The sequence below is a fragment of the Salmo trutta genome, unplaced genomic scaffold (genome assembly GCF_901001165.1).
Source record: "Salmo trutta unplaced genomic scaffold, fSalTru1.1, whole genome shotgun sequence".
NCBI classification, from domain to species: Eukaryota; Metazoa; Chordata; class Actinopteri; order Salmoniformes; family Salmonidae; genus Salmo; species Salmo trutta.
This window is the reverse complement of record NW_021822687.1, coordinates 301,923-319,023: the sequence shown is the minus strand read 5'-3', so window position 1 is coordinate 319,023 and position 17,101 is coordinate 301,923. Positions and strand designations below refer to the sequence as shown.

The 17,101-nt window shown below is 42.4% G+C and overlaps 1 protein-coding gene across 1 annotated transcript in view; it reads left to right on the top strand.

Annotated features, from left to right (window-relative positions):
• Positions 1-10,466: 10,466 nt before the first annotated feature.
• The window catches only part of LOC115183318 (CMRF35-like molecule 1), an 11,417-nt gene continuing 4,782 nt past the window's right edge, over positions 10,467-17,101 (top strand). The window contains exons 1-5 of the mRNA XM_029744648.1: positions 10,467-10,560; positions 10,883-11,209; positions 11,538-11,873; positions 11,986-12,309; positions 15,012-15,152. Of these exons, the coding sequence (XP_029600508.1) occupies positions 10,518-10,560; positions 10,883-11,209; positions 11,538-11,873; positions 11,986-12,309; positions 15,012-15,152 (1,171 nt within the window). The 5' untranslated portion in view covers positions 10,467-10,517. The remainder of the gene's footprint in view (positions 10,561-10,882; positions 11,210-11,537; positions 11,874-11,985; positions 12,310-15,011; positions 15,153-17,101) is intronic.

Sequence of the window (17,101 nt, the reverse complement as noted above, 5' to 3'; positions counted from 1 at the left end):
TGATGCAACATTTAAGGTTTTGTGGAGAGCTGCTGCTGACACCATGGCCTCCGTTGCTATGGTAACTCTGATCACTATCTTTCTCATAGTCTCTTCCTTCATCACACCTTTATTGTGTGTCTGTCTGCTTGTCTGTCGAACTTATTGACTGACCTATCTACCAATCTACAAACCAACCCACCAGATGATCCTGGTAACTATCTATCAGTATGATATCTGTAGAATGTAAAGCAATGGGATCAGTTATTCTGGTCATTACTGGAAAACCTGGAAGATTTTAACCCTGATAACGTCTGTCCTCCTGTCTGTGGTCAGGTCTGATGGTATCTATGATATATACAGTACTCTGTAAAGTATCTCCTCCTGTCTGTGGTCAGGTCTGATGGTATCTATGATATATACAGTACTCTGTAAAGTCTCTCCTCCTGTCTGTGGTCAGGTCTGATGGTATCTATGATATATACAGTACTCTGTAAAGTCTCTCCTCCTGTCTGTGGTCAGGTCTGATGGTATCTATGATATATACAGTACTCTGTAAAGTATCTCCTCCTGTCTGTGGTCAGGTCTGATGGTATCTATGATATATACAGTACTCTGTAAAGTCTCTCCTCCTGTCTGTGGTCAGGTCTGATGGTATCTATGATATATACAGTACTCTGTAAAGTCTCTCCTCCTGTCTGTGGTCAGGTCTGTTGGTATCTATGATATATACAGTACTCTGTAAAGTCTCTCCTCCTGTCTGTGGTCAGGTCTGTTGGTATCTATGATATATACAGTACTCTGTAAAGTCTCTCCTCCTGTCTGTGGTCAGGTCTGATGGTATCTATGATATATACAGTACTCTGTAAAGTCTCTCCTCCTGTCTGTGGTCAGGTCTGATTGTATCTATGATATATACAGTACTCTGTAAAGTATCTCCTCCTGTCTGTGGTCAGGTCTGATGGTATCTATGATATATACAGTACTCTGTAAAGTCTCTCCTCCTGTCTGTGGTCAGGTCTGATGGTATCTATAATATATACAGTACTCTGTAAAGTCTCTCCTCCTGTCTGTGGTCAGGTCTGTTGGTATCTATGATATATACAGTACTCTGTAAAGTCTCTCCTCCTGTCTGTGGTCAGGTCTGATGGTATCTATGATATATACAGTACTCTGTAAAGTCTCTCCTCCTGTCTGTGGTCAGGTCTGATGGTATCTATGATATATACAGTACTCTGTAAAGTCCCTCCTCCTGTCTGTGGTCAGGTCTGATGGTATCTATGATATATACAGTACTCTGTAAAGTCTCTCCTCCTGTCTGTGGTCAGGTCTGATGGTATCTATGATATATGCAGTACTCTGTAAAGTCTCTCCTCCTGTCTGTGGTCAGGTCTGATGGTATCTATGATATATACAGTACTCTGTAAAGTCTCTCCTCCTGTCTGTGGTCAGGTCTGATGGTATCTATGATATATACAGTACTCTGTAAAGTCTCTCCTCCTGTCTGTGGTCAGGTCTGATGGTATCTATGATATATACAGTACTCTGTAAAGTATCTCCTCCTGTCTGTGGTCAGGTCTGATGGTATCTATGATATATACAGTACTCTGTAAAGTCTCTCCTCCTGTCTGTGGTCAGGTCTGATGGTATCTATGATATATACAGTACTCTGTAAAGTCTCTCCTCCTGTCTGTGGTCAGGTCTGTTGGTATCTATGATATATACAGTACTCTGTAAAGTCTCTCCTCCTGTCTGTGGTCAGGTCTGTTGGTATCTATGACATATACAGTACTCTGTAAAGTCTCTCCTCCTGTCTGTGGTCAGGTCTGATGGTATCTATGATATATACAGTACTCTGTAAAGTCTCTCCTCCTGTCTGTGGTCAGGTCTGATGGTATCTATGATATATACAGTACTCTGTAAAATATCTCCTCCTGTCTGTGGTCAGGTCTGATGGTATCTATGATATATACAGTACTCTGTAAAGTCTCTCCTCCTGTCTGTGGTCAGGTCTGATGGTATCTATAATATATACAGTACTCTGTAAAGTCTCTCCTCCTGTCCGTGGTCAGGTCTGTTGGTATCTATGATATATACAGTACTCTGTAAAGTCTCTCCTCCTGTCTGTGGTCAGGTCTGATGGTATCTATGATATATACAGTACTCTGTAAAGTCTCTCCTCCTGTCTGTGGTCAGGTCTGATGGTATCTATGATATATACAGTACTCTGTAAAGTCCCTCCTCCTGTCTGTGGTCAGGTCTGATGGTATCTATGATATATACAGTACTCTGTAAAGTCTCTCCTCCTGTCTGTGGTCAGGTCTGATGGTATCTATGATATATACAGTACTCTGTAAAGTCTCTCCTCCTGTCTGTGGTCAGGTCTGATGGTATCTATGATATATACAGTACTCTGTAAAGTCTCTCCTCCTGTCTGTGGTCAGGTCTGATGGTATCTATGATATATACAGTACTCTGTAAAGTCTCTCCTCCTGTCTGTGGTCAGGTCTGTTGGTATCTATGATATATACAGTACTCTGTAAAGTCTCTCCTCCTGTCTGTGGTCAGGTCTGTTGGTATCTATGATATATACAGTACTCTGTAAAGTCTCTCCTCCTGTCTGTGGTCAGGTCTGATGGTATCTATGATATATACAGTACTCTGTAAAGTCTCTCCTCCTGTCTGTGGTCAGGTCTGATGGTATCTATGATATATACAGTACTCTGTAAAGTATCTCCTCCTGTCTGTGGTCAGGTCTGATGGTATCTATGATATATACAGTACTCTGTAAAGTCTCTCCTCCTGTCTGTGGTCAGGTCTGATGGTATCTATAATATATACAGTACTCTGTAAAGTCTCTCCTCCTGTCTGTGGTCAGGTCTGTTGGTATCTATGATATATACAGTACTCTGTAAAGTCTCTCCTCCTGTCTGTGGTCAGGTCTGATGGTATCTATGATATATACAGTACTCTGTAAAGTCTCTCCTCCTGTCTGTGGTCAGGTCTGATGGTATCTATGATATATACAGTACTCTGTAAAGTCCCTCCTCCTGTCTGTGGTCAGGTCTGATGGTATCTATGATATATACAGTACTCTGTAAAGTCTCTCCTCCTGTCTGTGGTCAGGTCTGATGGTATCTATGATATATGCAGTACTCTGTAAAGTCTCTCCTCCTGTCTGTGGTCAGGTCTGATGGTATCTATGATATATACAGTACTCTGTAAAGTCTCTCCTCCTGTCTGTGGTCAGGTCTGATGGTATCTATGATATATACAGTACTCTGTAAAGTCTCTCCTCCTGTCTGTGGTCAGGTCTGATGGTATCTATGATATATACAGTACTCTGTAAAGTATCTCCTCCTGTCTGTGGTCAGGTCTGATGGTATCTATGATATATACAGTACTCTGTAAAGTCTCTCCTCCTGTCTGTGGTCAGGTCTGATGGTATCTATGATATATACAGTACTCTGTAAAGTCTCTCCTCCTGTCTGTGGTCAGGTCTGTTGGTATCTATGATATATACAGTACTCTGTAAAGTCTCTCCTCCTGTCTGTGGTCAGGTCTGTTGGTATCTATGATATATACAGTACTCTGTAAAGTCTCTCCTCCTGTCTGTGGTCAGGTCTGATGGTATCTATGATATATACAGTACTCTGTAAAGTCTCTCCTCCTGTCTGTGGTCAGGTCTGATGGTATCTATGATATATACAGTACTCTGTAAAGTATCTCCTCCTGTCTGTGGTCAGGTCTGATGGTATCTATGATATATACAGTACTCTGTAAAGTCTCTCCTCCTGTCTGTGGTCAGGTCTGATGGTATCTATAATATATACAGTACTCTGTAAAGTCTCTCCTCCTGTCTGTGGTCAGGTCTGTTGGTATCTATGATATATACAGTACTCTGTAAAGTCTCTCCTCCTGTCTGTGGTCAGGTCTGATGGTATCTATGATATATACAGTACTCTGTAAAGTCTCTCCTCCTGTCTGTGGTCAGGTCTGATGGTATCTATGATATATACAGTACTCTGTAAAGTCCCTCCTCCTGTCTGTGGTCAGGTCTGATTGTATCTATGATATATACAGTACTCTGTAAAGTCTCTCCTCCTGTCTGTGGTCAGGTCTGATGGTATCTATGATATATGCAGTACTCTGTAAAGTCTCTCCTCCTGTCTGTGGTCAGGACTGATGGTATCTATGATATATACAGTACTCTGTAAAGTCTCTCCTCCTGTCTGTGGTCAGGTCTGATGGTATCTATGATATATACAGTACTCTGTAAAGTCTCTCCTCCTGTCTGTGGTCAGGTCTGTTGGTATCTATGATATATACAGTACTCTGTAAAGTCTCTCCTCCTGTCTGTGGTCAGGTCTGATGGTATCTATGATATATACAGTACTCTGTAAAGTCTCTCCTTCTGTCTGTGGTCAGGTCTGATGGTATCTATGATATATACAGTACTCTGTAAAGTCTCTCCTCCTGTCTGTGGTCAGGTCTGATGGTATCTATGATATATACAGTACTCTGTAAAGTCTCTCCACCTGTCTGTGGTCAGGACTGATGGTATCTATGATATATACAGTACTCTGTAAAGTCTCTCCTCCTGTCTGTGGTCAGGTCTGATGGTGTCTATGATATATACAGTACTCTGTAAAGTATCTCCTCCTGTCTGTGGTCAGGTCTGTTGGTATCTATGATATATACAGTACTCTGTAAAGTCTCTCCTCCTGTCTGTGGTCAGGTCTGATGGTATCTATGATATATACAGTACTCTGTAAAGTCTCTCCTCCTGTCTGTGGTCAGGTCTGATGGTATCTATGATATATACAGTACTCTGTAAAGTCTCTCCTCCTGTCTGTGGTCAGGTCTGATGGTATCTATGATATATACAGTACTCTGTAAAGTCTCTCCTCCTGTCTGTGGTCAGGTCTGATGGTGTGGACCAGTGCTGGTCTGGTAGTCATGGTGACAGTGTTTGGACTGGTCCTGCTCCTGTTCTACAGACAGAGGAGAGGAACCAGGAGAACACCACCACCACCACCAGTCTCCTCCAACACACAACCTGACCCTACTGGAGAGGTGAGACATATCAGGGTGTGTGTGTGTGTGTGTGTGAGTCCATAACAACCTGTAGTGTAGAGGTGATAGACAGGGAGGTGGTAAACTAAACATCTAAGGGTCGAGTGTGTGAGTCTACAGAATCCTCTAGTGGGTTTCTACTGTAGTCTGTTATCATTCCTCAATCTGTCAACATGAAGAACCTGCTGCAAACAATATTAACAATGTGGTTCTTAATTTACATTTTTTAGTTTGAACCTTGACTCACATTGGCTGTGCGCCTCCAATCTTTTCCATATTGACCATGTATGTAGTAATTGTCATTGGTTCTCTATGCAGGTTGACTGTGTGTGTGAGGAGATCAGAGAGGCAGACAGACAGACAGACATACTCCTTGTGGTCATCTCTTCAGTCTACTCTACTGTAAACTCACCTACCAACTCTACAACCTACCCAGCTGGTCAAGCCTCTACAACCTACCCTGCTGGACAAGCCTCTTCAACCTACCCTGCTGGTCAAGCCTCTACAACCTACCCTGCTGGACAATACCTCTACAACCTACCCTGCTGGACAAGCCTCTACAACCTACCCTGCTGGCCAAGCCTCTACAACCTACCCTGCTGGCCAAGCCTCTACAACCTACCCTGCTGGACAAGCCTCTACAACCTACCCTGCTGGACAAGACTCTACAACCTACCCTGCTGGACAAGCCTCTACAACCTACCCTGCTGGCCAAGTCTCTACAACCTACCATGCTGGACAAGCCTCTACAACCTACCCTGCTGGACAAGCCTCTACAACCTACCCTGCTGGCCAAGCCTCTACAACCTACCCTGCTGGCCAAGCCTCTACAACCTACCCTGCTGGCCAAGCCTCTACAACCTACCCTGCTGGCCAAGCCTCTACTACCTACCCTGCTGGTCAAGCCTCTACAACCTACCCTGCTGGACAAGCCTCTACAACCTACCCTGCTGACCAAGCCTCTACAACCTACCCTGCTGGTCAAGCCTCTACAACCTACCCTGCTGGACAAGCCTCTACAACCTACCCTGCTGGACAAGCCTCTACAACCTACCCTGCTGGCCAACCCTCTACAACCTACCCTGCTGGTCAAGCCTCTACAACCTACCATGCTGGACAAGCCTCTACAACCTACCCTGCTAACCAAGCCTCTACAATCTACCCTGCTGGTCAAGCCTCTACAACCTACCCTGCTGGACAATTCTCTACAACCTACCCTGCTGGACAAGCCTCTACAACCTACCCTGCTAGCTCTGCCACAGGTATTCCACAGATTCATGTGTAACTGCACACGTGGAGTGTTTGAAAGTGGGCGTTGACAAATAAGTGGGAAGAGCAACATTAGTGGGTGTATGGAAACCTAACAGCTAATTGGGCAGTTTGGTGGCCACTCAATATCTATTTGCATGGCTGCTTGCTGCTTCCTTGTAGCATTTTAGCTAACCCAACTCTTTTCCTAACCGTAACCTGATTTTCTTAACCTGCCACGTTAGTTATGCTGAATGCAATGTACATTTTCCTAACCTGCTATTTTATTTCTACTAACCTCCCACGTTAGTTATCCTAACCTGCCATGTTATTCTATTGTGGACTTCCCAAAGATATATAAATCCAAGCTATCAAGCCCTCCAACAGCCAGTGGAACCCAGGATGATTCCATTTATTCTACAGCCCATCTACCCAAAGATACTGTAGAATCTACAAGATACTACACCTCTCTAAAGACATTCCAGAAGATGCCATCTACTCTACAGCCCAGCTACCCAAAGATACTGTAGAATCTACAAGATACTACACCTCTCTAAAGACATTCCAGAAGATGCCATCTACTCTACAGCCCAGCTACCCAAAATAATGTAGTACTATAGGATCTATACAAGGGATGCGTCCCAAGTGGCACCCTATTACCTTTCCCCCAAATGGACCCTGGTCAAAGGCAGTGCTCTATAGAGAACAAGGTGCCATCTGGGATGAAGGGAAGCTCCCTGTAGAGAGATGAAGGGTTGTCACCACAGAGCCGCCATCTTGGACATGCATGAGAAAACCCAATCCCATTCATGTTTCAAATCCTCCTTGACATATTGTATTAAAACAGCTTATGTGATTTTATTGAATGTAATGTATGGAAAATATGAACATCTGGGGTTAAAATAAATTGTATCTCCAGATTTTGTGAAAGTTTTTGCAAATATTTTTGCAAATATTTGTGTAAATATGAACTATGTGTTTGTCATAGCATATTGGCTTCATTTTGTCTGTTATAATAATGAAGACAGTAATGCCATAATACTTAGTTTTTCACGTCCTGACCATAGAAAGATGTCATTTTCTAGGGTAGAGTAGGTCAGGTCGTGACAGGGATGTTTTTCTATGTTTTCTATTTCTATGTTCATGTTCTAGTTTGGTTTTTCTATGTTGGTTTTGTTTGGGATGATCCTCGTTGTCTCTAATTGGAGATCATACTTAAGTAGGGTTTTTTTCCACCTGGGTTGGTGGGAGATTGTTTCTGAGTTAGTGTTTCTTTCTACTCTGCGTCACGGTTTGTTGTTTTCTGTTCATTCAGTTTATTGTGTATGTATTGCAAAGTTTCACAGTGTAAATAAAATGTGGAACAACACACACGCTGCAACTTGGTCTACTCCTTTTGACAAACGTGACAGAAACTCCCACCACCAAAGGACCAAGCAGCGTGCCCAGGAGGAGCAGGGATCCTGGGCCCGGGAGAGGAAAGAATGGAGGACGTCCTGGACCTGGGAGGAGGTAATGGCAGGGGACAAGACCCTGCCATGGAAGCAGGTGGAGACAGCGAGGGAGGAACGGCAACGTTACGAGGAACTAGCACGGCAACAACGGAACACCAAATGCCAAACGCAGGACGTTTGGCATTTGCCAAAGAACACCAAGATTGGCAAATTCGCCACTAGCGCCCTGTGCTCTTCACAGATGAACGCAGGTTCACACTGAGCACATGTGACAGACGTGACAGAGTCTGGAGACGCTGTGGAGAACGTTCTGCTGCCTGCAACATCCTCCAGCATGACCGGTTTGGCGGTGGGTCAGTCATGGTGTGGGGTGGCATTTCTTTGGGGGGCCGCACAGCCCTCTATGTGCTCGCCAGAGGTAGCCTGACTGCCATTAGGTACCGAGATGAGATCCTCAGACCCCTTGTGAGACCATATGCTGGTGCGGTTGGCCCTGGGTTCCTCCTAATGCAAGACAATGCTCGACCTCATGTGGCTGGAGTGTGTCAGCAGTTCCTGCAAGAGGAAGGCATTGACGCTATGGACTGGCCCGCCCGTTCCCCAGACCTGAATCCAATTGAGCACATCTGGGACACAACAGACTGTCCAGGAGTTGGCGGATGCTTTAGTCCAGGTCTGGGAGGAGATCCCTCAGGAGACCATCCGCCACCTCATCAGGAGCATGCCCAGGCGTTGTAGGGAGGTCATACAGGCACGTGGAGGCCACACACACTACTGAGCCTCATTTTGACTTGTTTTAAGGACATTACATCAAAGTTGGATCAGCCTGTAGTGTGGTTTTCCACTTTAATTTTGAGTGTGACTCCAAATCCAGACCTCCATGGGTTGATAAATTGGATTTCCATTGATTATTTTTGTGTGATTTTGTTGTCAGCACATTCAACAATGTAAAGGAAAAAGTATTTAATAAGATTATTTCATTCATTCAGATCTAGGATGTGTTGTTTAAGTGTTCCCTTTATTTTTTTGAGCAGTATATTAACATTGCCTCTCTCTCTCTCTCTCTCTCTCTCTCTCTCTCTCTCTCTCTCTCTCTCTCTCTCTCTCTCTCTCTCTCTCTTTCTCTCTCTCTCTCTCTCTCTCCTCTTTCTCTCTCTCTCTCGCTCTCTGTGGTAAATTGACATGGTCTGATTGTGACTTTCGATCCACAGCAAACCATTTTCCTGTTCCTGTTCCTGTTCCTGTTCCTGTTCCTGTTCCTGTTCCTCCCCAGGGTTCTCCACATGCAACATATCTGTATATCATTCCACACGCATCCTTTTCCTAATGGGGATTTCTCCATATCCCTCTCTTTCTCTCTCTCCCCGCCTTTTTCCCCTCTCTTTCTTTTCTATATATAGCTCCCTCTCTTTAAATCTCTCTCCATCTATCCTCTCCCCCACTCTCTCTCTCTTCCACCTCTCTCCTTCTCACTCCCTCTCTCTCCATCTTTTTCTATATGTTGCTTCCACTCTCTCCATTTCCCTCTGTTCCTACTACAGTGTACCAGTAGTGTTTTCCTACTGCGTCTGTTTGTTTGTAGAGAACATGACAGTTGGGGACAACAGAAGTCTTGTCACAGTGTGATGCTGTCTGTCCATCTGTCTGTCTCTCTAGCTCTGATACTATCTTTTATTTTTTTGAGCAGTATATTTATATGTGTTTGATACGTTCCATTCTAGCCATTACTATAAGTAGTCCTCCCCTCACCAGCCTCCACTGGTGCTGTCAGTAAACTCAGTACCTGTCTCATCAGCATGTACCACTGTCATTAGACTCACAGTGCTGAGATGGAGGGATAGATGAGGGAGAGTGAGTGAGCTGGATGGAGGGAGATCACCCTCCAGTGGCAGAAAAACTCTGTTTCTCTCCTCTGTAGACAGCCTCCAGTGGTAGAATAACTCTGTTTCTCTCCTCTGTAGACAGCCTCCAGTCTGCATGTGGTTCTCTGCTATGATCCATAGAGGCCTCTCTCACTCTCTTTTTCTCACTGATCTCATTTTCTCTCTCTCTCTCTCTCTCACCCTCTCTCTCTCTCACTCTCCTTCTCTCTCTACTGTGATGTAGGAACAAAGATGTTATTGGTTAAGGAGGAAGAGGGAGGGGCTATCAGACATAACATGTGGTAGGAGGGTTTGAACTGGTAGAGAGAGAGAGACAGAGAGAGATGCAGAAATAGGGAAGTACATAGTTATAAGAGTGCAAAGAGTGATTGAGAGAGAAAGAGTGAGTGTGAGAGAGAGAGTACATAAAGTACATGAAGTTTGTATTTAAGTTCCTATAAGTAGAGAGAGAACAGAGAGAGTTGTAGACTTGGACACACAGCATTATATCAGGACCTATAGACACCTGGACCAACCTGGAGAGAACACAGCATTATATCAGGACCTATAGACACCTGGACCAACCTGGAGAGAACACAACATTATATCAGGACCTATAGACACCTGGACCAACCTGGAGAGAACACAGCATTATATCAGGACCTATAGACACCTGGACCAACCTGGAGAGAACACAGCATTATATCAGGACCTATAGACACCTGGACCAACCTGGAGAGAACACAACATTATATCAGGACCTATAGACACCTGGACCAACCTGGAGAGAACACAGCATTATATCAGGACCTATAGACACCTGGACCAACCTGGAGAGAACACAGCATTATATCAGGACCTATAGACACCTGGACCAACCTGGAGAGAACACAACAAGATGAGGATCCTGCTGATAGTCATCCTCCTCTCCTTCATGACAGGTAATAAGCTTGTTATAACTCTCTATAACAATGTAATAACATTCAGTTAGTCTTCTTATAAAGGCTGCTACTACAGATAAGGAAACACAACGGTGTGTGTGTGTGTGTGTGTGTGTGTGTGTGTGTGTGTGTGTGTGTGTGTGTGTGTGTGTGTGTGTGTGTGTGTGTGTGTGTGTGTGTGTGTGTGTGTGTGTGTGTGTGTGTACAGATCCATTTTTGTTAAATATCGCTTTGTTTATAACTTTGTTGGACTTTTTAAACTGTTAAGAATTTGTTTGTGTTTGTGACTACTATCATGTATATTATCTTGTCTGATTGACAGGTTGTTTGAGCTCCTTCAAAGTGACAGGATACTCTGGAGGAACTGTCATCATCTACTGTCATTATTCCACAGAAGAAAGAAGTAATGAGAAATATTTCTGTAAGGGAACAAAGTGGACTTATAGTTGTGATAAGAAAATAACTACTCTGAGGAAGAACACCTGGAAGCACAGAGGTAGATTCTCTCTGTATGACATCACTGGAGGAAACTACTTCAAGGTGATCATCAGACAACTGACCAGACAAGATGAAGGGACCTACTGGTGTGGAGTGGACAAACCTACTATACCTGACACTTATACCAAGGTAGAGCTGGATGTGAAGGAGGGTGAGAGACTTTTACCTTAACTTTATAAAATGAATTTAGCTACATATGTTATTACATGATCAGTACCACTAGTCAATGAAGTCAGTCTATAGTATTAGACTAAGGTTGTGATGTGTGTTTCTATTGACAGATGACTGCTGTGAGAAGTCAGTCTATAGTATTAGACTAAGGTTGTGATGTGTGTTTCTATTGACAGATGACTGCTGTGAGAAGTCAGTCTATAGTATTAGACTAAGGTTGTGATGTGTGTTTCTATTGACAGATGACTGCTGTGAGAAGTCAGTCTATAGTATTAGACTAAGGTTGTGTTGTGTGTTTCTATTGACAGATGACTGCTGTGAGAAGTCAGTCACAGAGACGGCCCTTCTGGGAGGAGAAGCTACCATCAGATGTAACTATCCAGAGGACCATGAGGACAGCATCAAGTATTTCTGCAAGGAACAAGATCGCTTCGTCTGCAATTCCATGAACTCCAACAGCAACAAAATATCTGACACCGTACAACGATTTTCTCTGTCTGACAACAGAAGAGAGAGATTCTCCACAGTGACCATCAGTGACCTGACTGAAGGTGATACTGGGACCTACTGGTGTGGAGTAGAAACCAGTAGGACAGGACAACGTTACATTACACTGATCACACAGGTGAAGCTGGATCTTATAAGTGAGTATAAACTTCTTCTTTCTCTTTAACATGTGAACGTAAACACACAAGTTAGTCATATCTACTGTATGTAACAAAATAATTGCATGTGTTTTTTTAATGTCATTCACAGATTGGAGGAACTTCAGACCTGTAAAGAAGACAGGACATGTTGGGGAGGTCGTCAGTCTCTGGTGTAAATATCCACGGGAGAATGAGGAGAAAGAGAAGATATTTTGTAAAGGGGACAGTCCTTCAACATGTGAAGATAAGATAACATCTAGGATACAGAACAACTTGGCAGACAAGGGCAGGTTTTCCCTATTCGACAACCGTGAGAAGACCATCTTCACAGTGTACATCAAAGAGCTGAGACCAGAGGATTCTGGGACATATTGGTGTGGATCTGATAGAAGATGGAGACCTGCAGACTACACTAGATTTATAATCTCTGTGGGTAAGTGGATCAACTCTTTACATCAGTGGTGGCTGGTGGGAGGAGATATCGGAGGAGAGGCTCATCCCAATGGCTGGAATGGAACGGATGGAAAAGTATCAACTCGTGGAAACCATGGAGACTATGTGTGTCTTTGAGGATCAATACTGTTCTATCTATTCCATTCCAGCCATTAGGATGAGCCGATCCTCCTATTTCTCCTCCCTCCAGCCTCCTCTGCTTCCCATGCTGTCCACCTGCAGTAACTATGTTATATACTGTCTGACCATGTAAATAGTATATAGCATTCTATTATATCAGTCTATTAGTTATAACTACAGTATGTTAGTCAGTGTGTTAGTGGAGGCCGGGTGGGTCTGTGTGTTTGTAGTGATGTGAAAAGACACTGGACCAGAACACTGTAACTTCCTCTGTAATAACTGTGTGTTTCTATCTCTGTCTCAGTATCACTAAGCAGTCATGTGTTCAAGATATAAAACCCCAAGTTTCAGTATGAATGTCATCATGAAACCTGCAGTTGTCATCAGAGAGAGAGAGAGAGAGAGAAAGAGGGAGAGAGAGAGAGATACGAAAGAGTGATGAGTGTAAGAGAGATAGAGAGAGATGGATGTTGATGAAAGAGAGACAAGAGAGATAGGGTGAGCTATCACTCACTTTCTCTCTATCACTCTCTTTCTCTCTATCTCTCTCTTTCTTTCTCTCTCTTGATCTCTCTATCACTCTCTTTCTCTAATTCAAATTCAAGCTGCTTTATTGGCATGAAAAACATTGTGTCAATATTGCCAAAGCAACAATGTATACAATATACATTGTAATAAAATTATAAACAATAACATATAATAATATAAAATGGTAGTAAATAATAATACAAAATTAAATACAAAAATAAAGTCAGTAGTCGAAATGGAATAAATATAAAAAGCTAAACATGGAATATGAAACTATAACTAACTTATAACTAAATAACGGTCATCTTCACCATTACATCAGTACTACAACTACCATCATCATTACTACTACTACTACCACCACCACCATCATCATTAAACTGCTATCATTACCATCACCCTACTACCCATACTATTTGGAATGATAATCACAACAACAATAATAATAGTAACAACAATAAAAGTGATAACAATAATAGTAATAATAAGTAAGTTACTGTTTACTATGCAGATGTTATTATTCAGTGTCCCTCAGGCTATGGCAGGCAAATACATATTTGGCTGCAAGAAGAGCCATTGCTCCTTCGCCTATGAGTATTTTGAGTTTTTCCCCTGGGTTTAATAAGTTAACATTGGGAATAAATGTAGTCATTTCTGTGAATAATGAATCTCTTGGTGAGGAAAATGTATCACAGTAAAGGAGAAAGTGCATCTCTGTCTCTACCTCCTCTGTCGTGCAGTGACCACATACACGCTCCTGTTTGGGTAGCCATGTCTTTTTATGTCTGCCGGTTTCTATTGCCAATCGGTGGTCACTCAGCCTGTACTTGGTAAGGATCTGTCTCTGCCAGGTGGTCACTCAGCCTGTACTTGGTAAGGATCTGTCTCTGCCAGGTGGTCACTCAGCCTGTACTTGGTAAGGATCTGTCTCTGCCAGGTGGTCACTCAGCCTGTACTTGGTAAGGATCTGTCTCTGCCAGGTGGTCACTCAGCCTGTACTTGATAAGGATCTGTCTCTGCTTCATATCTCTGACAGAGTAGAGATAATCAGCCAATTCATATTCCCTGTTTAGGGCCAGATAGAAATTTAGTCGGCTTTGGGATTTGGTTTTGTTTTTCCAATGTTGTAAATATGAGTCCTTTGATTGGTTCATGATTTTGTTTTTTGGAATTCTTTCTTTTGAAGCAGTGGTTAGGTCCAACACCAGCTGACTGAGAGGGCTCGTTTCTGGGCTCAGCTCTTGGGTTTGAAGTGATTTAAATTGCAGACTTGAATTTAGATGTAGCCAACATGTTTTTAATCTTTTCTGTATTTTCATTACCACTGGAAAGCGGCTCAATTCTGCCCAACATGCATACGTTTGTGTATTTCTGGACTTGTAGAATTTTCTGACAGAATTCTGCATGTAGGGCTTTAATTGGATGTTTGTCCCATATTTTAAAATCCAGTATATTGAGTGGACCCCAAACCTCACTTCCGTCAAGAGCTATTGGTAGGATTACAGTGTCAAATATCTTGGTCCAAATTCTAATTGGGATGTTGATATAGAATAATTTCATTTTTATGACATACAATGCTCTGCGGGCTTTTTGTTTGAGTGCATTCTCTCTATAAATCTCTTTCTCTCTATCTCTCTCTCTATCACTCTCTATCTCTCTATCACTCTCTTTGTCTCTATTACTCTCTATCTCTCTATCACTCTCTTTGTCTCTACTCTCTCTCTATCACTCTCTCTATCACACTCTCTCTATCACACTATATCTCCCTTTCTCTCTATTACTCTCTATCTCTCTCTTTCTCTCTCTCTCTATCACTCACTCTCTTTCTCTCTATCACTCTTTCTATCTCTCTCTCGTTCTCTCTCTATTACTCTCTTTCTATCTCTCTTTCTTTCTCTCTCCATTTCTCTCTGTCTCTCTTTCTCTACTACTCTCTTTCTCTCTCTCTCCCTATGACTCTCTCCCTCCATCTCTCTCTCTCTCCCTCTCCTCACCTTGCTTAAACATTTTCCCACTTGTTTCAACTGTTTTCAGCGGCACCAACCACCACTATCACAAAATCAACAACAACAACTAGAGCACTTCCAGACCCAACCACAACCACCTTCATCTCACAATCATCATCATCACCATACCAATCATCATCACCATCATCACCATTACTCAACGGATTTGGTAAGTCAACTTTTACAAATTGAATGTACGAGTCTCATTTTTGTTAGTGTTAGACATGTCTGTATGTAGTGTTATGATATGAGGGTAGGTTAGTGTTAGACATGTCTGTATGTAGTGTTATGATATGAGGGTAGGATAGTGTTAGACATGTCTGTATGTAGTGTTATGATATGAGGGTAGGTTAGTGGTATGATATGAGGGTAGGTTAGTGGTATGAGACGAGGGTAGGTTAGTGTTAGACATGTCTGTATGTAGTGTTATGATATGAGGGTAGGTTAGTGTTAGACATGTCTGTATGTAGTGTTATGATATGAGGGTAGGTTCGTGTTATGATATGAGGGTAGGTTAGTGGTAGACATGTCTGTATGTAGTGTTATGATATGAGGGTAGGTTAGTGTTATGATATGAGGGTAGGTTAGTGGTAGACATGTCTGTATGTAGTGTTATGATATGAGGGTAGGTTAGTGTTAGACATGTCTGTATGTAGTGTTATGATATGAGGGTAGGATAGTGTTAGACATGTCTGTATGTAGTGTTATGATATGAGGGTAGGTTAGTGGTATGATACGAGGGTAGGTTAGTGTTAGACATGTCTGTATGTAGTGTTATGATATGAGGGTAGGTTAGTGTTAGACATGTCTGTATGTAGTGTTATGATATGAGGGTAGGTTCGTGTTATGATATGAGGGTAGGTTAGTGGTAGACATGTCTGTATGTAGTGTTATGATATGAGGGTAGGTTAGTGTTATGATATGAGGGTAGGTTAGTGGTAGACATGTCTGTATGTAGTGTTATGATATGAGGGTAGGTTAGTGGTAGACATGTCTGTATGTAGTGTTATGATATGAGGGGTAGGTTAGTGATATGATATGAGGGTAGGTTAGTGTTATGATATGAGGGTAGGTTAGTGGTAGACATGTCAGTATGTAGTGTTATGATATGAGGGTAGGTTAGTGGTAGACATGTCTGTATGTAGTGTTATGATATGAGGGTAGGTTAGTGTTATGATATGAGGGTAGGTTAGTGTTATGATATGAGGGTAGGTTAGTGGTAGACATGTCTGTATGTAGTGTTATGATATGAGGGTAGATTAGTTGTGGACATGTCTGTATGTAGTGTTATGATATGAGGGTAGGTTAGTGTTAGACATCTCTGTATGTAGTGTTATGATATGAGGGTAGGATAGTGTTAGACATGTCTGTATGTAGTGTTATGATATGAGGGTAGGTTAGTGGTATGATATGAGGGTAGGTTAGTGGTATGATACGAGGGTAGGTTAGTGTTAGACATGTCTGTATGTAGTGTTATGATATGAGGGTAGGTTAGTGTTAGACATGTCTGTATGTAGTGTTATGATATGAGGGTAGGTTAGTGTTATGATATGAGGGTAGGTTAGTGGTAGACATGTCTGTATGTAGTGTTATGAAATGAGGGCAGGTTAGTGTTATGATATGAGGGTAGGTTAGTGGTATGATATGAGGGTAGGTTAGTGGTAGACATGTCTGTATGTAGTGTTATGACATGAGGGTAGGTTAGTGTTAGACATGTCTGTATGTAGTGTTATGATATGAGGGTAGGTTAGTGGTAGACATGTCTGTATGTAGTGTTATGATATGAGGGTAGGATAGTGTTAGACATGTCTGTATGTAGTGTTATGATATGAGGGTAGGTTAGTGGTATGATATGAGGGTAGGTTAGTGGTATGAGACGAGGGTAGGTTAGTGTTAGACATGTCTGTATGTAGTGTTATGATATGAGGGTAGGTTAGTGTTAGACATGTCTGTATGTAGTGTTATGATATGAGGGTAGGTTCGTGTTATGATATGAGGGTAGGTTAGTGGTAGACATGTCTGTATGTAGTGTTATGATATGAGGGTAGGTTAGTGTTATGATATGAGGGTAGGTTAGTGGTAGACATGTCTGTATGTAGTGTTATGATATGAGGGTAG